At 39.0% G+C, this 24,690-nt stretch overlaps 1 protein-coding gene across 6 annotated transcripts in view; it reads left to right on the top strand.

Annotated features, from left to right (window-relative positions):
• BCAR3 (BCAR3 adaptor protein, NSP family member) overlaps positions 1–24,690 on the top strand; it is a 113,602-nt gene that overhangs the window by 41,877 nt on the left and 47,035 nt on the right. For all 6 annotated transcript variants that reach the window (XM_049808979.1, XM_049808981.1, XM_049808977.1 and 3 more), the window contains one exon: positions 17,004–17,331. In XM_049808979.1, the coding sequence (XP_049664936.1) occupies positions 17,004–17,331 (328 nt within the window). The remainder of the gene's footprint in view (positions 1–17,003; positions 17,332–24,690) is intronic.

The following is a 24,690-nucleotide window of genomic DNA, read 5'->3' as shown; positions in this document are numbered from 1 at the left end:
CAGAAGAAACTAGAACGGGTTACGTACAAGTAGATCAGGGTATTTTCTCAATGTTTTCTGAGGAGTTCAAAATTGGTTTAACAATTACATAACTTCTGCAGTTGTTTTAACTTTCTTAAAATATGAATTTAAATATGACATTTTTGTAACTGCTACTGTGAACAGATTAGGAAATTATTCAAATTGATTACTGCAGTGAAACTAGACATATTTTAATTAGAATCCATTTTCATGTGGCTCTGGGACTGCATTTTGTAACCTTTTCGGGTACTGGAATGAGGAATATGTTACAGTTGTTAATGTAACTTTTTTTTTCAGAAGGACGGACTGTTCAAACTGTCATTCATATGGTAAATTGATTTATAGGTAGTTATGTAACATTTCAATCAACTCCCTGGAATGTTCCAAATTCTATCAATATAGCTACAACTTGGGATTTTTTCAGCTTCAGGTATGTTGAGCTAAATCTAATCTTGCCATACTGCTGGTGATTTCAGTTAATTTGAATTTGAGTCAAACATTTTATCTCCAAACTGGAGTGTATATAATATTGTTTGACCTCCAGACATGTCTTGCAAGGTGACAACATGATGCCATTGTTTCTTTCTTTTTTTTTTTTTTGGGCAGTTAAATACTAGAATTCTTTAAGCTAAGTTCTAGTAAAAGTAGTAGTGGTTCATATTTTTATGGGCATTTATCTTGGTGAGCAGTGTTTTTGTTCACTCTCTGGTTTTGGCTAATGAAAATATTTAAGTGTATAATTCAATTATGTGCTTGAAAAAATAGAGCTAAATTGATCTCTGAGTTGTTCTGTTTACACCAGTGTGTTTACATCCTAGATAGCTTTGCCTATTGTATTAATTCTGGGAAGGCTGCAAAACAGATCTGTTCAGTCAGTCATACATGAGTGCAGACTGGTTTGTTTTCACAGTAGGGACTAATGGTTGTTATCTAGTCTCCAGCCTATTATGACATGGTTTTGTTTTGTGTCTGTCTTTGATAGAATGCTGTGTCTAGGAGCAAAGTGCCTAATCAGTTACACTGAAATGCTTGTTTTCCAGCACTGAACTGTACTGAAGTCAGACATCAGAAAAAACTTTTTTTTAAAATCTTCCATTCTATTAAATAAATACTAATGTCCTACTAACGTACTTACCAGTACAGAGCAAAGGCTATATTGTTCTGTTTGCTGTTATTTTGAGCTTTAAACAACAACATTGTATTTGCTGCTGGTTCAACAGTTTCCAGACAGTGCTTGATGTGATAAGCCACTTTAATATGTAAGCATTGTCACAAGGTTAATTTTATAGGACTAAGCATTTCTTTGTACAGTGAAGTTAAGTTTTGGAAAACTTTGTCAAAATATTTTCTGTTTTCTAAAATATTACCTGGTTCTGAAATTGCTTTGAACAGAACATGTCTCAGTACACTAAGATTTGGATTCATCCTGTCTAGCTACTTGGGCTGTGTTTCCACAGTAATTAATACCAAGATCTGTGCATTGACATAATGCTCAGCAACACATTTGACCTGGATCAAATATGTGCACATGATGACATATCTGTTGAATTAGGCAGAGTACACAATACAAAGTTCACTACCTTTATGCTTTTACGCTATCTTTATGCCAGCCAATGGTAGGGAAAGTGATTAGAATAACTGGTTTGACGTGAGTAGCATTAGCTAATCAGTAGAAAAAAACCCATTCAAAATTGTTAAACCACTTCAGCAGAATTAATTTTGTAGTGGATCAGTGCTTTGAGTAGTGGGGCTCTGATATTTGTTGATCAATATTAGAAAACTGACAGGCTGCTGTGCCATTGACTCATGACCTTAATTGAAGCTGGGGCTCCAAAATGCCAGCCTAAGCAGTCCACGCCCTCTTCAGCTTTCCTTTAGCTGCTTTTTCCCATCTCTGTATCATTTCTTTTGTTTTCATTAAAACTATCCTGCAGCTGCATGGTGAACCCATTGGGAAATTTATCTGGCTGAAAACCAATGTTTTTTTCCTCTCGTATTCATCCAGATCAAGTCCCCATGCCAGTTCACTGTTCCGCTGCACAAACACTTAATACAAGTATGAATGGCCCAGGAAGAGACAGCAGAGGTGAGCCCTGGTGGCTGAAACACCCCACTGCCTACAGTGAAACCACAGCTGAAGGTGTTCTACTAGGAGGCAAGTCACTCTGTGCTCCCTCTAGGTATTAGAAAGAAAAGGATTAATTCAGCAGATAATTCAGTCCACTTTCAATGTGAATTTTCTTATGTAGGCGTCTATATTTTTTTTGTTGATTGTAGAAATATCCCAGGATGGCTGACTTCCTGGCAGATCACTCAGCAAGAGCTGACAGCTGGTGGAATAAATTTAGGCCTAAAAGCTACAACTGCAGTTGGCCTGGAACATGTAATCTCTTTCGAGTGCAGCCTTCTGAATTTCAAGAAAGTGTTTGTTTCCTTTTTTCTAGATCCTGATGATCTCAAATATTTGCTTAGGGCTTATCACTGTTTTTCAATTCCTTGCGAATCGAAGTACACAAGTGGAAAAATGTTTCCAAGTTCTGCAAACTTTCTTCTTAAGTGCAAAACCGTTACCAGTTCTGAACATGCTTCCTACTGCTGTTAGGTGAACAGAAGACCACATGGCTGTGTTCTGAGTCAAACTGAGGGTTGCTCAAGTCCAGGATCTTGTATTGTAGTGGCAAAGCAGATGTCAAGTGAAACATGATAGAGCACACCAACCCGTAGTGATACTTTCTCAGCCTCCAAGCGTTTAATCTAACAAAAACAAAGTTTCAAAAAGGTATGAATGTGAACAGCCATAAATACTCTTTCCGCAATCCTTTTGCCTGTGTCTTTACTTACCTTCTGATGTGCACTGCAGCGCATTCTGGATCTTGGTGTCCTGCCATCTAGGCCAGTATCCTTTCATGTATTCATAGCATGCTGTGACTACTTTGAGATGCACCTTTTGTTTTCTGTTCCAGGGAAATTGTAAAGTCAGAGGGTGGGGCCTGCAGCTTGCCTGGGCTTGTCCCAATATGGAATCAAGATGCATCCAAAATTCTGGTACTCAACCACTCCCAAGTAGAGCAAAATATGGTCTGTGCTTCTGTCTGTGCTTATAGGAATGTTCTCAGCGGCTGTCTAGCACCTTTTTGTAGTCTTAGAATTGTTAGTTTGGCATCGCAAAGAAGCCAGGAAATAACATATCTTCTAGAAGTAGCTACTTCTGGAATGAGAGAAACTGATGACAAATTAGGTGTAATCTGACTCCTGTATTACACAAAAAGGTCTTCCTTCCCAGAGTATGAGGCATAGCACTCTGTCCTGTAACAATCAGCAGATCAAGACAGACATCCTGAAAGTTACAGCCCTGTACTTATAGAGCAGTGCTCCAGGAAGGAGCTGTGGTTTTCGCAGTATTCTCTAATACAACTAAAGCAGGGTTTGATGCTATGTCAGATTGGGGCAGAGTGATACATAATCATGTTACCATATTGTTCTACAGTCTTTAGAAGTGTGGTTTTATTATGATTTCTTATGACCTATAGTAAAAGAATAAATCACACTTCAGATGTATTGAGTAATCCCACTGTGATGTGACCAGTTCCTTCAGTGTGGTAGAAATGTTACCTATAAAGAGGGTAATGTAAATATATTAAATGCAAGTGTCTGTTTTGCTATAATAAAAAAATACCTTGGATATTGCCAGACATGGAAGATATTTCTTGGTTCCTTTATAACCATGAATTTAAATATAGAATTATTTTGGAAAGCTTTATATCATTTGACTATTGAAATGTTTGTGTACATTTGTAAATATTCATGACGTACTTTTCTATACATCATTGGTTGAGTTATGAGTGGGAAGATATATAGAAGACTAAGTGATAGGAAGGTTTTTTTTATGAGGTGTTCTAAGAGTTAGAACTTTTGTTTTTCCAGTACCTTCTTTTATTGAGCTGAATTCTGATTAATACCATTTTATGGCTTAATGTGATTTCAGTAACATCTTAAAAGTGTTTTCCTGTGAGAGGCTAAAGGTATAAAGAATCTTTCCTTTTTGTCTTGTACAGGTTTTTCTTATACAGAGAGATTGCAGTTTTAATAGGATACATATTTAGATCTTTTATAATTTTATATGTCGTACAAAGAAGGCAAGCTTTAATAGATTTGAATAAAATATATGCACTGACATAATTTATTGTGGGTCAATATAAAATCATATGCAAAACCTGAATTAGATTACATGTAATTAATATTTCATAACTTTCTGCTTTTGATGGGGAGAAGAGATTTTGCATTTAAATTCTTAAATAACTGTTTCTGCATATGTTGTATTTCTTGCCCTGCTGCACTAAATATGAAGTGCTTTCTTGCCATGTGGGTCGTCTTGTCATTCATTCTGTAGAAGACCAAAGAGATGTGCTATTAAGAAGGAAGATGAGCAAGCAGTACAGATCCTTGCTTGTGCTTGGAACAATATAAATAAGACAAGTCCATCTTCAAAGAGGGTGTAAAATAAGACAAGTCCATCTTCAAAGAAGGTGTAAAATAACTGAGGGACTTCCTTATGTGTGTTTATTAGAGGTCCAAAATAATTAGCATAAAGCCATGACTGGTTTTGCCTTGTCAAACCCAAATATCTTGCCTTTGTCACTCTCAGATAAAGCCCTTTTACTCATTCTGGGGTTTTTTTGCTTCTCTTTGAAACATTACAAACACAACCAGAGTGCTTTGGAGCAGTGGTATGTAGTGTCAACCTGGCAGATTCCAGACTAGTGCTAAAGTAGCTTTGCCAATAGATGGAGAGGAGGCTGCTTTGAACACTTTCATCTGCATAACAGTTAGAGGTGGTATTGCTACCTGTGTGGTCTATTTTGCTCTCACTGGGAGATACAAGGATTTGAAGGTTTTTGCCATTTCTGTTTGAGGAGGTCAGAAATGTAGATGCTGTTACAAAGTTGTATACATACACCTCTGACTGTACCATTTCATCTGCTGAAAGTTCCAAATTCGTTTATTGCTGCTTTCTGGCCTTCTGTTTATCCTTGTCTCTACATCAGCTACATTCTAAATGAAAAACTCCCCTACATCTGTCACATGCAAAGAGAGGCTGTGAATTCTGTTGTATTTGAGTCTTTTTACAGAAACACAGAAAAACAGAAGCTTACAAGGAAATCTTATCTTCATAGTAACAGTTCTTCCACTGCTAGAAGCAAAAGGGAGAATAGACCCCCTGGTAAGAAGGATTCCATAAAACCGTGGGAATATGTGTAATAAATTATTTTTACTAATTTTTTTTTGTAAAGATGATATTCAGTTTTCTTCTATGGTATCTGACAAGGGCTATACTTAGGTTTTTTGGTTCTAGCAGTGGCTGATACCAGCTGACTCAAAACACATGGAATTCTGTAGCTCTGAGAACTTCTGATAGCTACAGTGAAATTTTTTTTCCAAATCCTTCCAAAAGTTTTGGGTTCTTTCTTATTTAAGACTTAGAATAGTGGGCTGCCGATAAGAAGAGTTTAACAGTAAACCAATTCCTATTGGAAAATATTGATTTGTCAGAACTATAGGTTTTAGCTAGTAGTAAATGAAGATCAGACATTTGGTATTGTATGTACCAAGTTTGTACTCTTCTAGGTCTGCAAAAATTGAATGTGCTGTAGCCAGAAACTCCAGCAAGCCAGAGCATGTTCATGCTCCAGTTTGTCACTGAATAAGCTAAGGTTTATATAACACCTCAAACTCTCCTACTTTACTATAGCATTATTTCCAGGATCTGCTATGGGACATTTTTGCTTGCAAACTTTTCTGAGGCTAGGGATCACAAGGCTTCTTGACTGACTCAGCTCTTTGGGAGTTTCTGAAAGACCTCGAGTCTCCAGACCTAAGACAGACCAAATAGCAAGACTGGATGTTGGTGTAGCTTTATTATGGAGGTCTGGATAGCTGCTGACTAAACATGTCTGTTTCATTTGGCAGCTGTGGGGGACCTTAGAAAGCACAGTTGCCATAGCTCATAGTTTTCAAACTAAATATTGTCAGATTTCAGGTACTGGAGTGTTTTCACTTTGTATTGTCATTCTAATTTGGCCTTGATATATCTTTGATTAATTTGAAAACTACCAGCAAATAAACTTGATTTCCTAGCCAACAGTTATGCTGATCGTTACTTTTTGTGTGACATCTGTGGGAGTTGGGGGAATGTAGCATTTTGTTTGTTTGGGTCCTTTCTCTTCTAAGACAAGTCTGCAGTAGAAACTTGCTTTGACTTTTGTTTATCAGGGAATCTACAAGAACTGCTGTGTGAGCAATCCATGCATACCATGTCCTCATCTTGTGTAGTTACTTCTGTGTTTCATCACTGCAGCTGCACAGCAGTGTTTCTAGAGCAGATGTAGTTTCTCCTGGTTATTTCAGGAAGACTGGAATTCTGATGTTTAAGATCAAACTGAAAAGTTCCAATGCATCCTCTTGTTCTGTCCCATCATTTCTTTCGTTACCAGTAAGCCAGGCCCATTTTGAAAATGGTGTCTCGAGAACTAGCAAGTACCCAACTCTTGGCACGACTCAGGTATGCAAGCTACAGAATCACAGATCTTGGGACCTAGGTCCCAGTTATGTTCCTCCTCACTCTGTTTGGGTAGCTGCTTGTATAGGTGCCTTTGTGCTAGGTGGAAAGATGCAACTGTACGTACTCCCAGCTTTCAGAAAGCGGAAATCAAGGTGACCGTAGAAGGCCACAGCAGTGTGTGACCTGTGGCCAGTGATGGCCAGCACACTGCTGGTTTCTCAGCCTCCCCTAGGCTGATGTCATAAAGGACAGTGCTTCACCACTAACATCTCTGTGGCAAGGTGATACACCGATAGCATGATGCCATATAGATAAACAGATGGTTAAGGGGTGTGGCAGGTCAGCATGGAATGCTGATGGGGATGGCTTGACAGAGGTGCTGTGCTTGTTTCAGGACATTGGTGCTTCCAGGCTTCATCCTGTATCTCAGTAAACCCATTTCCAAAGTAGGTATAAAGTATGAAAACAACAAAAACTTTGCAACAAGGAATCTAATCTAGCTTAATTCAAAGTAATTCACAACTAATGTTGCTAGTGTAGGCAGATCTGTGAATTTGTCATTCTTGCAGCTTGCAGGCAAATTGCCTTTAATAGCTTTGCATTAAATGTGTGCAAGGATGGGTTGTGTAAATTGTCAGATGTGAAGACAAAGACCAATTTTCAATTTCATCTGAAGACAGAATAAAACTCCTAGGAAAAGGATGTAATGACTCATGCAAGAGTAATCACAGTTTATGCAGGGCTGCCCAGCTACCAGTCCCATTACTTAGCATGCAGTCATGTTACTAAGGAAATTACTACTCCTTTTCTGGTTCTTATTCATAAAACATGACAATGAAGTGTGACATTGCTTCCTATGTAATCACCCTGTCTGAAAATTTTCTGAGTTTTAGAGTCAGCCAATAGAGACCATCTTAAGTGCTAACCGATCTGAGGTTTTGGCATGACTTTAGATGTCTTTTACCTGAACTGTGGGAAATATGGTTTACATAGAGAAGTAAGCCATTTTCCTTTATGGGATGAGGAAAATAAGGGTGTACACTTCTGTAGCATCTTCCACTTGATAAGCTGAGAAAATACTATACAGTCTTTACCGTGAAAAATATCTACCACTCTGGTGTATGTTACAAAAATGTAAGTATAGGTCGTAAAAGAAGTGGTCAGAATACTAGAACTGAAAGTGTAATCCAGGTATCTCAACTCCTCTTTCTGTATTCTCAGCATAATTCCATTTTTCTTGCACAGGATGTATTAGTGAGGCATTTTGGTGTCCAAGATGGGATCACAGTCTGTTGTTTTTTTGGCTCCTTTCTCTTCCCCCTGCTCTTCCCCTCCTTCCCCCGGGTATATTTTGAAGAAAGATCGTGCCTGAAATATCCTATGGGAAATCTCCATAGATTGTTACTTGTGGCAGTAATGTTCTGGAATCTGTCACTGGGCCTGAAATCTTTCTGGTACCTCTCTGTGCTCGATACTTACCTGGTTTTGCACAGCTGGCGATGTCAAAAGCAGAGTGCCATCAGCTATTCAAGATTTGTGAGCTTTCCTAGTTCATCAGTAGCTCAAATGTCATTGCTTTTGGTGAAAAACTTAAATTAAAAAAAATATTAGAGGGTTTTTTTCTGTGTTTAGGTCTCATTTTATGTGAAATTGGTTTGAATTTAGATCTTAACTTCAAGGTTCTGTTCAGTGTCAGTATGATGTTATTTTCTGTAATTTTGGGGTGTTTTGGAAGTTGTTATTGTAAAAGGTGCATGGCAATACCAAAAGCGATACTACTCATGACTGCCTTCAGGAACCAAAGTGGGGTTGATATGGGAAGGGGAGCACCAGTCAGAAATGCCACTGTGAGCCTCCTTTACCTCGGTATATTAGATAAATTTAATTTTCTAGTCATCTTCCCTTACTGCATATATGAGCATTCTCTGCTTTTATTTTTTTTTCCTCTTTTATTTTATATTAAACTTCATCTTACTTGAGCTTTCTTATGCAAAGATTCTACTTGTATCTATGAAAATTCCCAGACTTTTCCAAGAACTTTCCTCTCCCAATACCTACTTCTGCAACATACATGATGGCTAAAGAATCATGTTTTGATGAGCTAAATGTTTCTTAAGCTCTAGCTACACTTGAAAGGAAGGTCCAGTGCTCTTTCTGTCTTGAATTGCTTCATCTTCTAAAAATATTATTTTTGCTGTAAGATATTTTAGATAGCTCAGATTGCAAAATTCAGTGTTCTGGACAGTGCATAAAACCCCAAAATGCAGCGAGATAGATGTCCTAGTTCTACCCAGTACCCAGAGATGTCACTGTACTAAGTCACCATGTGGAATTTTAATCCTGCTGTTGTCACCATTGGATGTAGCTTAACTTGTTTAGAGTGAGAATAGCATAGTTTCATTTATTTTTGATGGTTGGTTTGATAATACGTAGAGGTCCTAGAAGATGAATAATCTGTTCCTTAATGACATTTATCATTTAGATAGTTTAGGACCACAACTTCAGCATCATCATGTAGCCAAGCTCTGAAGCAGATACCTCAGAAGCAGCTTATTAAAGCTAATCCTGGTAAAAATGGAGAAAGAGAGTGAAAGTATTGGACATTAGAGTGAGATGAAAATAGTGCATGAAGAGGATCTCCCAAAACAGAAGAACCATACAACTAGGAGGGATCAAATATTTAATGTCAAAATCAATTAAATGTTCGGTTAGGCAGAGAAATAGTTGCCTCTGCAAAGCTAATGCCAATAGGATGGCTGTGAAGAGGTTTGCAGAATGTTGGCTTATGAATTCTGATAAGAATTTTGAGAACACTGAACGGTGTTCTCAAAATCGCTTTGGACAACTGGAGTAACTGCGGCAAAACCAGAGAAACGTTGGCCAGGCAGCCTGAGAGACTGGGCCGACAGGAAAGAGACAAATGCAACGTTAAAGAAAAATTTGATCTAGACGGTGCTGTAAGATTCAACTGAGTGTGCCTTCATTTCTGTTTAAGCGAAAGCCCTTTGGCTGAGTCAGTGGTACAGCTGAAGGTGCCTGAGGCCATTTGTTAAAAATGAATGTTCTGTCTATAAGTATCCGATTGTTTTATAGGGTATACTTCACAAAAGGAGGTTAACTAGCCATCTGTTCTGTCAGTAGCTCTCGATCCTGTACAGCTCTTTGACCCTTTGTTTTAGAAAATGCGTTTTACCCCGCCAACCTGTCGCACAGGTAACTCCAGGTAACGCGGTGGGGTGAGGGGGAAGTCCGCTCGTGGAAGCGAATCGAGTGTGGATAGGCGTAGGTAACAGGCTCCGAGTTGTCCGTGGACGGGGGTGGATTTAGGAAACTCTTGGTTTCTGCTGCAGCGCTAGTTTGGGAGACGACGTTCTGGAAGTCAAGTTCTTAGGTCCACGGAAGAGGGCAGGGAGAGGTCACCGCCCGTCAGCGGCTTGCGCGCCGGCGGTTCGGCGAGGCTCAGCCTGACTCGCCCGCGGAGGGGTGGGGTTGCGGAGCCGTAAATCGCGGCTCGGCGCTGGCTGCGCGGCGCGGCTCAGAGCGCCTGCGGCCGCGGCGCTGCCTGAGCGGCGGCACGCAGCGCACGGCCGCGGGGGGCCGCGGGGGCCGGCCCGGCGCCACCTCCCCGCGCTCGCCAGGTGAGTGGCGCCCGGGAGTCGGTCTGGTTTGCTGGGGTGAACGCGGCGGGGTGACGGAACCAGGTCCGTGCTTCCGCGGCCCGCCGAGCGAGCGAAAAGGCGCCCTGAGGAGGCTCCGGTGGAGTCACCCGCCGCGAGAGCCGCTGCTCTTCAGGGCAGGCTGGTGCAAGCGTGCGCGCCGGCTGCTGCGGCGGCACGGCCGTACCTTGGGCTCTCCCCAGTTCGCTTACTGGAAGCGCTCCGGACCGCCGGCGTGGCGCGTCCGGCCTCCGGCCGCCCCTGCCTCCTGCCCGGCTGCGCGCTGCCCCCGGCTCCGCCGCCCGCGGGGCCCCGCAGCCCCCGAGGGACCTGGACGGGACTCGCTGCCAGGAGATCGCTTGGCCGGGACAAAACCGCCAGCTAATCCCCAGAGAGCCTGGGAGGAAGCAGCAGTGATCAGACTGGTAACTGCCGGGACAGCGTTGTCCTCTCGGGCGGAGAACGAAGAGCTGGCGTTTGGTGGGGGTGCGGGCGTGTGAGCGTCCCTCCGTCCCTCCGCCTCTGTCGGGGCAGGGAACGGCGGAGCGGGGCGAGCCCCGACCCTGGCGGCCGTCGGCTTGCGGACTGCTAGACGTGCCGTGGCTGTGGCAGTAACTACTGGGACGCTTAGGTTTTGTGGGAATGGATCCCGTGGAAATCTGTTAAATATTCTTTAAGTATGAAACACTGGGGTACTCGAGACACCGAGATACTTCACTGAGTAGAAAGAAAATGCGCTTCTTTTTTTTTTTTTTTTTTTTTTGGGGGGAGGGCCGTTAAAGAGGACCTTATGTAAAAGCGCTTCTCTCTGTCCAAACTTGTAATTTCCATGAGTCGGCTCAAAAAAATTAAGGGCATTCTTACTGCTGAAAAGGTTTTTTTAAATACTTCATTTTCAGTTAGAGTGGGTTGTTTTGTGAGGGTTTTTTTCAGTAACGTCGTGGGAACAGAGGAGCAGACAAAGTAATAAATGACTTCCTATACTAGAGGAGGAACAAAAGCTTGTATTTTGAAGCATTAGCTGAAAAACGCTTAGATTTGACTGTAACCTTGGTGAAGTCTCCTATTTCTGCCGGCAAAATGGGGAGATAATGTTTATTTCAAGTCAAGGCTTCATACCGTTCAGGATTACTGAGCTAACTGATTGGGCACTTAAGTTTCTGAGATAATTTCATAGTATAGGCCAAATGAGGAGGTCTCTCCTTATTAGTGAATCCTCTTCAATGATTGCTCTTTCATGGCATTTTTTTAATAGATATCAAGATATTCTGTGTGTGAAAACTCACAAAGAGAAGTGTGGGGTTTATCTGTTTCTCTCGTCTCGACACAGAAATTTCAAAGATAATTTATTCTGGCCTGTGGGCTTTCTGTTGCTTGATAATAATAGTTTAAAATATTTTAAATAAATTGTCAGATTACAGTGCAAGGATGTGTGTGGGGTAGAAACTGTATGATGTATATAAGGGGAGAGAAAGAGAGAATGAACGTTTTGATAGCCCTTCAAGACCCTTTGGAAGCATTGACCTGGCCGTAATCTTGTGGGAGTTTTTGATGTTTGACAGACTCGTGTTTTTTCTGATACTAGCTTAAAGCCTTTGAACTATTGCGTATGCTTTCTTAATCTATTTCTCCATATCGTAACAGGCTGTAGGTTCTTGAACCTTAATATTCTTCTCAAAGTCCTGTGACCTGTTTGCCATAGCAGCTACTGCATCAGTTAATCTTGTTTGTTTGTTTGTTTTCATTTTTTTTAAAAAGCAGAAAATGCTTCTACGCCATTTTGGGAGCAGGAATCCTTTTTTGTTTGTTTGTTTGTTTTTTGTTATACTAATGAAGGCAACTACATTGCTTCTAAGGAGACAATTAACATGAAATCTACCTTGAGTTTATAGTGGCTATGGTTTTAACTGTATTTCTTCCTATCTTATGTTAACTTTAGTGGCTTTGCAGTCATGCTTTTTCTGTTTCCCTAACTTATTCTCTTACCACACAAAAATTAAATCTGAGGAAATTGATCTGGTTTTTGTCCTGAACTTGACTTTCTTCACCATTAAGGTTGATCACTTTACTTCCTGTGTGCATCTCCATAGTGCATGCAAGTGTGCCAAGTAACTTGGCAGGCAGAAAAGAGTAATACATCTCCCACTCGTAATTTATTGTTACTGGTTTTGAGGGAGGAGGGACGGAAGAGCAGGTGGGTGGGAGGACGTTGTGAGGAGCTTTGCTGTGTCAAAAGTAAGTAGGGTTTTCACAAAAGTTGACTCCATCTTGTAAAGATCTGAGAACATAGGGCAGTTGTTCTTCAGCTGGGTGTATTAAACCATGTTCAAGCCCTCTTAGCGTCACAGCTTATATAATGATAAAGACATGGTAAGACTTTGAGTAAAGTGTTGTACTGTTGGTGAGATGATAACACCAGGTATAGAATTCAGAGACTTTAACAGGGAGAATCACCCGGTCTGCAGATCAATAAGACTTTGAGAGAGTGTGAATCTTCTAATGTCCAAAACTGGTTTAGATACAACTCGGAGTTTTGAGATAGCTTGAGAATCGGATTTGGAACTCTGAAATCGCTTTTCTGTTTCCTTTTATGAGGTTTCCGTTAGCATGAGCATATTATAGCCTTGGACCATTTGTTATGCTATTCATGAATCTCTGAAGCCGAACTGGAGATTTCCCTTTCCCTCACTTCCCCTCCTCCAGTGTATTGAAACAACAAAGTAGCATTGCCACTACTTGTGTTATGTTGTGGTATGGAGGGGGCACTTACTCCTGTATCAGGTTGAATGAACCATCAGAACACTTCTGCAGACTGTGTGAACATCAGGAAGTTTTCATGAAGACAAGCTGAGCTGGAAAGTTTGTGTTTGCATCCCAAAGCCAAGAGGGCATGAATGGAAGGATATTTTGTATGTTGTTTTGGGGAAGCGAAGGTTATTTGTTTCATTGTTCATATGGTTCTTTGTTGGTTTGAGCAATGATGTGAAGACATGCACACCCTATTGGATTAGAGCTCAGTGCATGTTTGGTCTTGCCCACCAGATACGTATTTTATTCTATGTCTAATCTCGTATTGTTTTCCTAAATGCCATGTTGATTTTAAAGACTTCTTTGTTTGTATTCCCTCACCCTCATTCGTAACAAAAAACTAGAACACATCAGAAGTTACCTGGAGACCTTTCATGCCCTCCAACTCTCTGAATTCACAATCTGACTCCTGCCAGTTCTGTTCCCGTATGCTTCCCAAATTACAGACTGAGAAAAATGCCACTCTCTATATAAATAAAAATTCACCTAGCATTTTTAACATTATATTGGCATGAGTCAATCTTGTTTGCATCTGGTTAGGGGAAACCCGTATGACTTCCAAAGTGCTCTGTTTTGTTAGATGCTGCATTTTGACAAATAGGAATATGTACAAGTAAATTTCATTTCCTTTTGGGCTGCCATATTCTGCAATAATTCTACCATTTTCATTGTTGATTGCATGATGGCAGATGTTCAAAGCAGACTGTCTCTTAGGGAGTAAAATTTTCAGGCTTTCTATATCTAGTAAAGTCAAACATTCTTTGAATCATACGCCAAAGTATTTGAGACATTCCAGAGTCTTCAGCTGAAGAGGCTCCCTCCTTGCAGTGTTTACATTCAATACGAGAAAAATGTATGGATAGTTTGGCAGGACTTTTGTTACTGAGCTAATTGTTGTAGTTCTTGGTTTACATTTATGAAGAATACACAGTACAGCAGCACATAGGCAAGCAGATACATTTATGGGTAGAAGTTAGCAGACCTGTTGTTTTGGGGTTTGTTTATTGTTTTGGGTTTTGGGTTTTTTTTTGAGGGGTTTTGCAGGGAGGATTGCTTGAAATATTATCAAAGCTTCTGTACGCACATAATTATGGCTAAATGTCTTGCAAATTCTTGATTGTAGGTATTTCATACTAACTTTAGAACTCTAACTTGATTTCTCAAAACAAAACTCGGGTGTGAATTTGAGGATTGGGTGTTGAATTTGGAAATCATGGGATGTTACTGAGTGACTTAAGAGGTGTAATGATTAAGACATAACTGAGGGAGTTTGGCTTTTACTCTTAAGAAGGGTTTCTTGGGATGTTAAGTGGAAAACGCGGTACTTCAGAGGGTCGTTGTTTATTTGTTGAAAATTCTCAGACTGTTGGATAGGAAACCTACTGGATTGCTATAATAATTATCCTGTGATTTGGTTAGGAGAGGGAATTCTCAGCTTTCTTTATGGATCCTCAGACACGAAGTCATTGACAGGTTACTGTCTTTGTAAGCCTATTGTGGACTCATCTGGTATCAACTATCAAACCAAAGCTTTTGTTGGTTATATTTATACCTGCCTCGTTTTGATACCCATTTGCATAAATGTCATGTGTTCCATTTCAGCATAGTGGTGGTAATCTTGCAGGAAAGCCTAAGGAAAATCTCTCCAACTGGATAACCTTAACTTAAAAAGTCAGAATTCAGAGGTTTGGAGGTGTTTTTTTTTTATAAACCAATAAGAAAGTACAATTATTAAGTACAGAATCTCAGCAGCCCCCAAAAAGAGAATAACCATGTGTTTGTGCAATATGAGCAAGCTACCCTCCAATTTTTCAGACTCTGTAAATGGTGTTTATTGCCTTACTACAGTAAGCACATGAAGTTGAGTTTTCAAATGATTGTGTGAATTCTAAGAAGCTTCCCCCCTGTGTTGTTTGAGGTAATTTTCGTCATTCCTCTCTAAAAATAAAGCTGAATTTACTGGAAACAAGCTCTGTCAGTTTGCTTTAGCTACAGGAGGTTGTAGCTTTGTGGTAAGCATTTGCATTTTAGATTTTCCTATATCTGGGCCAGGTGTTTTGCTTAGAACAATTGTAATGCAAAACCGAGTTTACAGCACTCTTTAAAAAAATTATTTTGAAAATAATTATGTGATATCTTTAATACTAGCCAGCAGAAACTGTGTCCTCAAACCACATGATAAATTGAGAGGTGATTTAGTATTTCATATCAAGGGCCTATATGATAATTTATGGCAGATTTTTTGTGAGCGTGTGGTTTGGTTTCTTCAGGATTTCAAATTGTATTTGGATCAGTTCTTATTAACTTCTCAGCTCTTTTCTACTCTTTTCAACAAGAAACCTGACCAAAGTCAAGCAAATTCTCCCTGGGCAGAGATGCTGTTTCCAGAGGTTTTTCTACTACAGTACATAGTAGCTGTGCTCAGACAGAGCCTTGGCAAATTGAAGACTAAAAAAAAACCAAACCACAATCAAACATTATTTATCATCTGTAATTAATGAGTATTTATTGTAGAACCTTCAATAAGAGACAAGTGGGAAGGGATTTGTTGTTGAAGTGTGGAAACCTTATCCAGCCTGTGAATCTCTGCAGTGCAGCTGACAGGAAATAGCAGAATTCTTTCATAAATGTGAGATCAGCTTTAGTGTTACTGTAAAACTAAGCCTGTTACGATAACCTCTGAGTAGAAGTAACAGTAGCTTCAGTGCAGCAACACTTTGGTAGTACCTGTGATGCTGAAGCTGGAGAAGGCAGCAGGAGGGCTGTAAGCAGCAGCTCTGTTTTCCTTGCAACACCTGTGCATTCCCCAAAACCAGAGGAATTTTTGTGCAGCTGCAGGCAGCTGACTTCCAGGCTGCTGGGCCATCAGGGTGCTACTCTTATTTTTTGGCATGAAACTTGACCAAGGTCAGAACAGATTCTCCCTGTCCCTAACTGTTATTTCCAAAAGCTCTTCTGCTTTCTGGTTTCATACCAATCTCTGCTGCTCCTGTGGCCTTTCCAGTTTTTATATGAAGCATGTTGTTGACTACCCTAGGTTAAATAGTGTAGGACTGGTTGACCTTTAGGTCTGTGTGTATGTTCCATAGAGTGGCTTTTGCAGGCTGATATAACTGGATAGGATAAGGCAGCCTGTCTTCTGTAATATAACACTATAAAGTGAGCACAAGGCAGGGGTTTTTGAGGAACAGAACAGCAATCCGTTAATGTGCCTGAAGTGTTTGTCTCATGAAGTTTTTTGTTCACGGTAACAGAAAAACCTGTACTGTACGGCAGGCTGTAATTGATTGTACAAGAGACTGACAGCTATGCAAATCCCTAATGTCAACAATGATCTGAACCAGCAGGCTGTGCATGCTGAAGAACAGAATTCCAGTAATCTGCTCCTGCCCTTATCTCTTGGGTAGAGCTGTTCAGTTTACAGCCTGTTAGAAATATGTGACCAGTTCTCTGCTAGATTTATTACTTGAGCAAGACTCATCAGAAACAGTTTTTTCCTCAGAGTGCACCAATTACTGGGTTTAGAAATGTATTCTTCCAATCCAAGCTGTAGTGACCTTTATTTTTTGACAAAATGTTCTTAAAACTTTGTTTTTTGTTAATGATTCTAAGTTGATACCGAGTCTTCAGAGGATATGAAGGAGCAAAAAAGAGGACCTTTGTGGATAAAAATGGACAACTGCTCAGGGCCTGCTCTTGCATGTGTGTCCAGATCGGTTGTTTTTTTTTGTTGTGACTTTTCACATGTATAAAAGTTAATGCATATCTGTGCTTGACGTGTAGTTGGGAGTAATGTGACTGTATTATAATACAGGCTACATCTTGAGGTATCTGACTGCCGCAAAGCAAAGCAGAAGTTCAGTTCTAGATGCCTTTCTTAGTCATGCTATTTAACTTCCATTAAAGTGGGGGCTTTGATGATTGATGCACTATGATAAATCTTGTTTTTGTTTTTCCAGAACCAAAAATGATAGCTGCAGGAAAATTTTCAAGTCTTCCAAGAAATGGCCCAGTGAACCACCAGTTCTCATTAGCTTCTTCTATGGACCTTTTGACCACTAGACCTTCGCCAACTGAGCATCACTCAGACTCCTTTCAAGACATCTCTATCCATGGCACTCTCCCCAGGAAGAAGAAGGGGACAATTCCCACTAGGTCTTGTGATATGTTTAGCCACATGGGAACATTGACATACACCAGAACACAGCGGCAACAGCCACCTTTTGTACAGGATGTTATAGAAGAGTATCCTCCACAAAATGGGAAGAGCAACAAACTTCATGCCAGGTACCTTGTAAAACCCTAATTTACATATGTTTGTTGCATAGGAATTATTATGTGTTTTTCCAGACCTCTAAATGTCCAGTTATAGGTGCAGCTGTTTATTGTAACTCTGCATTCTAACAGAGGTTGATTTTTCTCCCTAGTACTCAATTTGGGTCTTGATGGAAGAAGCTAAACAAAAATGGTGTGAAACATGTGCAGGGTGGGGAGGGAGAGGAGTGAATCTGATGCATAGATCGCAGGACTTCTGAGAATTTTTTTTTTTTTTTTTTTTTTACTTACTGAATAGCTCAGACTTCAAAGTAATTTTCCCTTTGCAATAAGATCAATCAGTATATGGGCTGTTAAATACTCATGCCTGTTTAAAATGTCCTTTTCTACTACTCTTTCTGTGGGATCTAGTGATTTGGATTTTTAGTCTTTCTTTTGACATCTGTGTAGTTCTTAAAAATAATTTTTAAGGACCAGGTCTTGCCTCTGAATGTTTAAAAGGCATTGCATGTACTATTCCCACGGAGGAAACTTTAACACTTAATTGCTTTGAAATGACCCTTTACATTGTTCTAACAGAGCAGTTTTAACCAAGAAGTCAAACTGTTCAAACTTGGTTTTGATTTGGATTCAGTGCTTATATGGATGGAGTGCAGAGGAAAAGGATAGACTGGTGTTCCAGCTGTCTCCAACGTAGAGCTACACGTGAGCTGTTTTTTCTTGAAGACTCAGTGGAACCCAACATCTGCTGAACTAATGGCAAATTATTCCTGTTTATTATTCTTGCCTGACTTCCTGGTTATAATATCCATGACTCTTGAGAAAGAATTATACTCTCATAGCTAGCATTTCTTTTGGGAATCTTCTATCATCACTGATATTTCATTGCTTACAAAAAAGTAATTAATTTTGTAAATGTCCTTTTTTTGTTCTGATATTGAGTTCTATAAAATGGGAAAAAATTTCCAGCTAACACAAGAAAAATTCCCTGTAATGCAGTGGATCAGTTAAAGGCACAAAGATGAGAGAGTGTTAGGTTGCTTGGGTGACAGAGCTAAAGGTCAAGAAAAGATAACTAAATGACTTCTGAATTAGGATTTATAGCTTGCTATGTCCATCACTATAAGATTTCCTGTTCTCAAATCTTGTGAGGGAAGGACAGTTTTAATTATGTGGGGTTGTGTGTGTAGAGTGGGTTTTGTATGCTTTTTGCTTGCAGCATACAGGATCAAGCTTTCTTTTCACTTGAAAATAAGTCTTTCTTCTCTATACCCTATTTACTTTAGAAGAAGAAATGGCCTCAGTGTGTTTAGTATTCCTCTGTCACTGATCTCTGAGAGGTACCTGCTTATATGAACAGGCTTCTTAGCATAATTTGCTGCTTTGATTTGCATGCTTTTAGAGAATGCAAGCAGCCGGGGCTGCTGCCATAAAAAGAATGTGGTGGTATACACTGAAGTTTTATCTTATGTCTTCCTTCTCAAGAGCAGCTGCTAAACTTGATTAGCAAGAGATGTATTCTTTTCTTGAGAGACCAAAGCCTCCATATTAAATGTATTTATACTTGTAACTGATAACTTTCCTTGTGCTGTGAAGAACACTTTTGCACAAGCAATAAGAGTAAGAACAGAATGCTTGAGAGGAAAATGTCAAGAAGTTCTGCCTGATCAGAATTAAAACATGATGCTTTTGAAACAAGAGATTCAAAGGATGTTGTTAGTGCAGCCTGTTAATAGAATTTGTGTGTTTTGAGTCATAGCAGCAAGTGCTGTTCCTGTGTTGGTCTTCCAGTTGCCTTGCTAAAACACACACAGAATGCTATGGTAACAATTTCGAACTTCGGTTTCTTTAATTTTTACAATGGATCTTTATACATTCTGCTTCATGACCTGAGAGCCCAGTTGTGTTAGAGCAGAAGACAATACCAACTTGACAGTCAGCAATTACATGACTTTTTCAGTCTTCTTGGGATGACTCTGCACATTTCATAAGTATACTTAAAAGAAAATTGAGAGACCAAGTCGGATTTTCCTGTGGTAAGCTTTCTGCCATATATACTAAGGTATATATTCTAGTGCTTGCACTCACATTGAAATTAGTTGGGACTAATAGTATAGGGAAGCCCATGTTACTTTATCAAAAAAGCCCTGTAATATTTTTATTTCAGTGTAGGAACTTGTGAAATAGTATAATATTACATGGATATTCTCATTCAGGAGTAAATCAGTCTTTCATTGCTATAATGCTGTTTACAACAATTAAAAGTGTGAACACACATTTTAATTAAACTTTTTTTATGATGCATTGTTCAACACAAGTGCTGTATTTGATGTCAGTGGAACAGAACTAATAGTCATTAGGGTTACAGTGTTCACGTGCACATGGATCTCATTATACTGAACTGTGACTCAGTCATGTGATAGTTTAAGTTTGATTAATTCTAATTTAAAAAAACAAAACTATGATGACATTTTCAGTAATTCAAAATGAGTAATATAATCTTGTGGAACAAAAAATGAGCCAAAGCAAGGAAAATAGGAAAAAGATAATTAATTGTGTCATGCCCTAATGGAACTCTTCTAATTTCCGGGAACTTTTCTCCTGTCATGTTACAACTACCTAATTGCATTACTCTGCAGCCAAGATGAAGTGTATGTATAGTAATTTATTTGTAGGATTATATTGTGTCAGGATTTTTACAGCTATATGACCAGAAATAGTATGTCTTTATGGAATTTCTAGTATCTTCTGCATTAACATGGAAAAATAAAATTCTGATGTACAAAAGCACTATTCTAGTGTTGCAGTTACTAATTCATGCTGTTTCGGGGGAAAAAAAAACCCAAAACAAACAACAAAACACACAAGAGACATGAAGTCTCTTCAAACCTGATAATCGCTTCTGAAAACTTGGAGAAATTTTGTCAACTTTCAATACAATAAGGTTGTGTTCTCTTCTGTTTGGTTTGGGAAGGTACACCTGTGCTGGTTAGTTCAAGGGGGAAGAAAAGTTTTCTTTCTTGAGAAAGCCTATATCTGATTTTTAGTCTCTTGGAAATAATTTAATGGTTGAAGTTAGAAGTAGCTGAGCTCTTGAAAGTTCTTGAAAGGTAATTTTATTGGCTAAAATAAGAATTCTCTTCTTAGGTTCTTCTTAAGTGAAGAACTTTCAAGAGGGAATTCTTATTTTAACCTGTAAAACTGTAAAGCTGCTTGTGTATAATTTTCTTTATTATCTGATATTGACAATTAAACCTAAATAAAGTGCAGTTGGTATTTCCCTTTGACACCTGGTCTATGGGTTATCTTCATTTAATTATCTTCGCCTTCTATTATGATACCTTTGTTTAAAAGAAAAATTGTTCAAATGTATATCTGTTGCTAGAACCTGTAGTCTTTTTTTGGCCTGTGTGTTGTGGCTGCCATCAGGAAACCCAGAATTTGCAAGCTCTTTTTAATTATTAGTTTCACACTTGTCTGGATGCAGAAGGGGATCAGGCCAGATGGCTTTCTTGCTGCTCTTCCAGAGGCAAAGAGTACTGGCTGTATTTGCTGTATCAAATGTTTCATTTCACAATGCTCATACTCATGGTCTTGTGCAGCTATCTTGACTAGTATCTGTTCCAGGGAAGTAGAGTAGTTCTTGTTTTCTCTATTCTAGTGTTTCAGGAAGGATAAGTTGTTCTTCCCCCCACCGCCAATACTTTCCTAGTTTTCACAGGAAATGCTAGCTCAATTATTTGCATAAATTTAGACTCTTTATAGCTCTTACAAGGCATATTTAATTTCAAATAAATGAATATTCGAAATGTCAAACTCGCTGCAATTTTTCTGTGACCAAGCATGTCACAAGTCTGCAGTCCTTATTAGGAAGATTTGTCATACCTACATTTGGGCAAAAATCAGAGATGATGATTCATAGCCTCATGTTGTTAAAAGCACAAACTTGAATTTAGATTGGATTAATGGAAGAAAAGCTGTCACTTGGAACTACCTGTGCATTTGGATGATTATGGTTCTGCCTGACTGACATTCCAGTTTAACAAACTTGTGGCATTTTCATACTGTTTCATTAATGCAGCCAAATATCCCTCAGATAAACAAGACCTAAAAGCAATACAGGACTAGCACTATCACAGCAAGTTTGAATGTAGTGATGAAGGCAGATGTCAAAGACCAGTTTCAACATTCTACACCATTTCAGCTGGATGTCAACAGTACCCGTGTAGTCTTGGGTTAAGGTAGTAGTTGTCTCTGTGGGTCTGGTACTGGCTCTGATATGAACATACTTAAATGTTTCCACATTGCAGAGATGCAAGGAATTTGAATTTTCTGGCAGCTGACAGCTATAGTATTCTGTGTTCCTAAATTTCCCCCCTCCGCCCAAAAAATTCTAGCAATCTGATTCCAAAAGATGTGATTCTCATACAAGGCTTATGTTTTGTTTGAATTTCAATAGAGATTCATATATATTATTCATTATTGGTAAGCCAATCCGCATAGCAGGGAAAGAAAAAAGAGGAGCATAAGACATATTCTGAAGGTTTTTCTTCCGGTTGGGTTTTTGAGTTGATATGTGTATTTTACAAGACACACAAAAATCCAGTTCATAGGCATGAGTGCTGCTGCATGTATTCTTCAGTACTTAGTATAGAATAAACATCAACAAAGACTTTTTTCCATGGTTAGGATATTCATAGTGTTTCTTCTTATGTGGATTCCCTGACTAATAAATCTTGAACCTTGTGCCACAGTCTTCCTCTTAGTAAGTTGTCATGGAGGAAGTCATTCCCTGTGCTGCCTCTACCCACTTATTTTTTGAAACTGTGAGAAAGAAATATATTTTTGATACCCCACTATCAAACAGGTCATTAGTTCCAAAGTTGTTTTGTGGGATGAGAAATAATGCAAGTGGTATGATTGTTTCAACATTCTGTTCTTAGAGAATCAGGCTAATAAAGATGTGATCTTCGCAATCAGTTTAAAGCATGGTGAAGGAAAAAAAAACCATACTCCTTTCTCAATACTGGTAATTCTTTTATTGCCTGCAAATTAATAGGAAAAGAAACCCCAGCCTGTGTTCCTGTTGAAACAAACAGGCTTTGCAACAAAATCAAGTGAAATTCAGTTTAATAACAGCTCTGGTGTGAAACTGTAAATTGTCAATAGGCCAGAAATAGGATCCAAATGTGCACAAAGTTGGCATTGTTGTTTTTTTTGTTTTGGTTTGGTTTTTGTTGTGTTAGTTTGTTTTGTTTTGTTTTCTTTTATCTTCATGGTGCTTTGAAGGAATTTAATACAAATTTCAGGATGGGTAATCTAGCACAGTAGTAAAATCAAAGCTAGACACAATTTCTTATGAATAAGGTTATTAATTTTTCATGCAGTATGTAGAGTAATATCCCTATGTAAAGCCTTTAGTGTTTCATGTGTGTCCAGCTCAGACTTTTTTTAGAAAAGATACTTGACTGATGAAAGTATGTGTATGAGAAATTTGGCATTTGATGGAAAGAAAGATGAGTTAGTTTTGTCCTTGCCCTGTATGGGTAGTACGGGACTCTTCTTTGAAGAGTAGAGCTTTGGATATTTTAGGAGAAACTGTGTGGTCACACATTTGCATTCAATCACTACCTTCCCTCTGCTGAGCTTTCCCCTAGGAAGTGTTGAAGCGCACCATCTGCCAGAAAAGATCACTCTTAAGTTTCCATGCTAATTAAAGCCTTCAAACAAAGTTTACATTAATTTATACTGGCCGTTTCCCATCATACAGGATGTTTATGAATATATGCTGGTTTAATTCCTGTTTACTAGCTGTCTTTCTAGTAGCCATTTCATCTGTTCACACTTGCAAAGACAATTTTTTGTTCAAATTTGCATTCTTTGTCTATACTGACATTTAAAAAAATAAACAGTAGCGCTGTATTCCTGGGTGGTTTTTTTTTTTTTTTGAATCAAAATACTTGGTGCAGTTCTCTAAATTACATATAGTGCCCTGGATGCTTTGTTTTATCACTGTTCGTGAGAGGTTCTGACCTGCCACAGCTGGTCAGAATTAGATTCCCCCCCTGTTTTTAAAGCTTTACTTTTAACTGTCTATATATTTAGAAGCATAGAGTTGTAACTACAGAGCTATATTTTAATATTTTCTCCTTTTTTCCTACGTTGATTTTGTGTTTTCAAGCCCTGTAAGTTCCTGGCTATGCTGAAAGTCCTGAATGTGTAGCTACAACACTACTTCTGTTTTTATTGATGTGGCTACAAACTATTCCTTTTTGGAAGTAGATAAGGCATAACAGTTTTTTTACTCTACCAAAATATCAAACATGAACTGCTCATATCCAATGTTTTTTTAAACAAGTTTCAGGCATGCTACAGAGGAAAAATTGAATCTGGTGGAGCGGAGTGTGGGGGGCAGCTTGTGGTTAGCTTGATTCTTTCACTGAGGAAATAGGCAAGCCAGTAGCTCTAATGTCTTCCAGTGCTCACTAAACCCTGTTGCAAAAGATCAAAATGTGGCAAATAACCTGTAAACTAAAATGTATTTTATAGACTAGCCCTAAGTATCTACATACAGATGCTAAGAATACACTTAGTTTCTGTAGTTCTGAAAGTATGATAGGTGTGTCCAACTGTATATTTAGCTAGACTTTCAGATTGAGTACTGGTCAGCAGACTTTTTTTTTCCCTTGTTTTTCTATGTCAGCTTTCTTCTCCATTATTTCAGATAAAGTGCTATCATCTAGCACTGGACTTTCTGTTGCTACAGGAGAATGTTTTCTAGAGTAGATTAATTTATCTGGTCACTTAGGATGTTCTATACTCTTCAAAATTTCTGATCTTCAAGGCTCTGCATGTTTAGCTGGGTGAGACTTACATACTTGTCTCATCTGATATAACTGTCCAGGAACTAAAAAATATCTGTTCAATTTTAAACTTTACTATTACCACTGTTGTTAAAAGAGTAACTTCATCAGCATAAAGTTAAGCAGGCTCACTGTCCTCTGCAGGACCTTGTCCTTGGAGGGCAGTACATTTGGAAGTTAGCAAGGTGCTAGTCTTGAGGTACAAAGACATCAATATCTGGATTCCGAAACTTTTCCTTTCCTTTTAGTGGTATTACCACAATAGGTGAGTGTTGCTGAAGTCCTTGAATTGACAGTTGATTTATGAGGGGAAAGAACTGGCAAGGCAGTACTTGGTGAGGAGCACACTGTTCGAGGATTTACTTCTTTGTTGTCAGAATTTGCAGCCTGTTTTGTTTCTCCAGGTCCTGCAAATTCTGTTTTTCTTTGGGTTCTGAGAAAGGGGTGGGTTGGGTATTTAGACAGCATTTGTTTTGTTCTAACTAGTGATTTTGAAAATATTTTTTGT

This window comes from Accipiter gentilis, chromosome 8 (genome assembly GCF_929443795.1).
Source record: "Accipiter gentilis chromosome 8, bAccGen1.1, whole genome shotgun sequence".
Classification (NCBI taxonomy): Eukaryota; Metazoa; Chordata; class Aves; order Accipitriformes; family Accipitridae; genus Astur; species Astur gentilis.
Note: the sequence above shows the minus strand (reverse complement) of the source record. Positions and strands in the feature narration are given on the sequence as shown.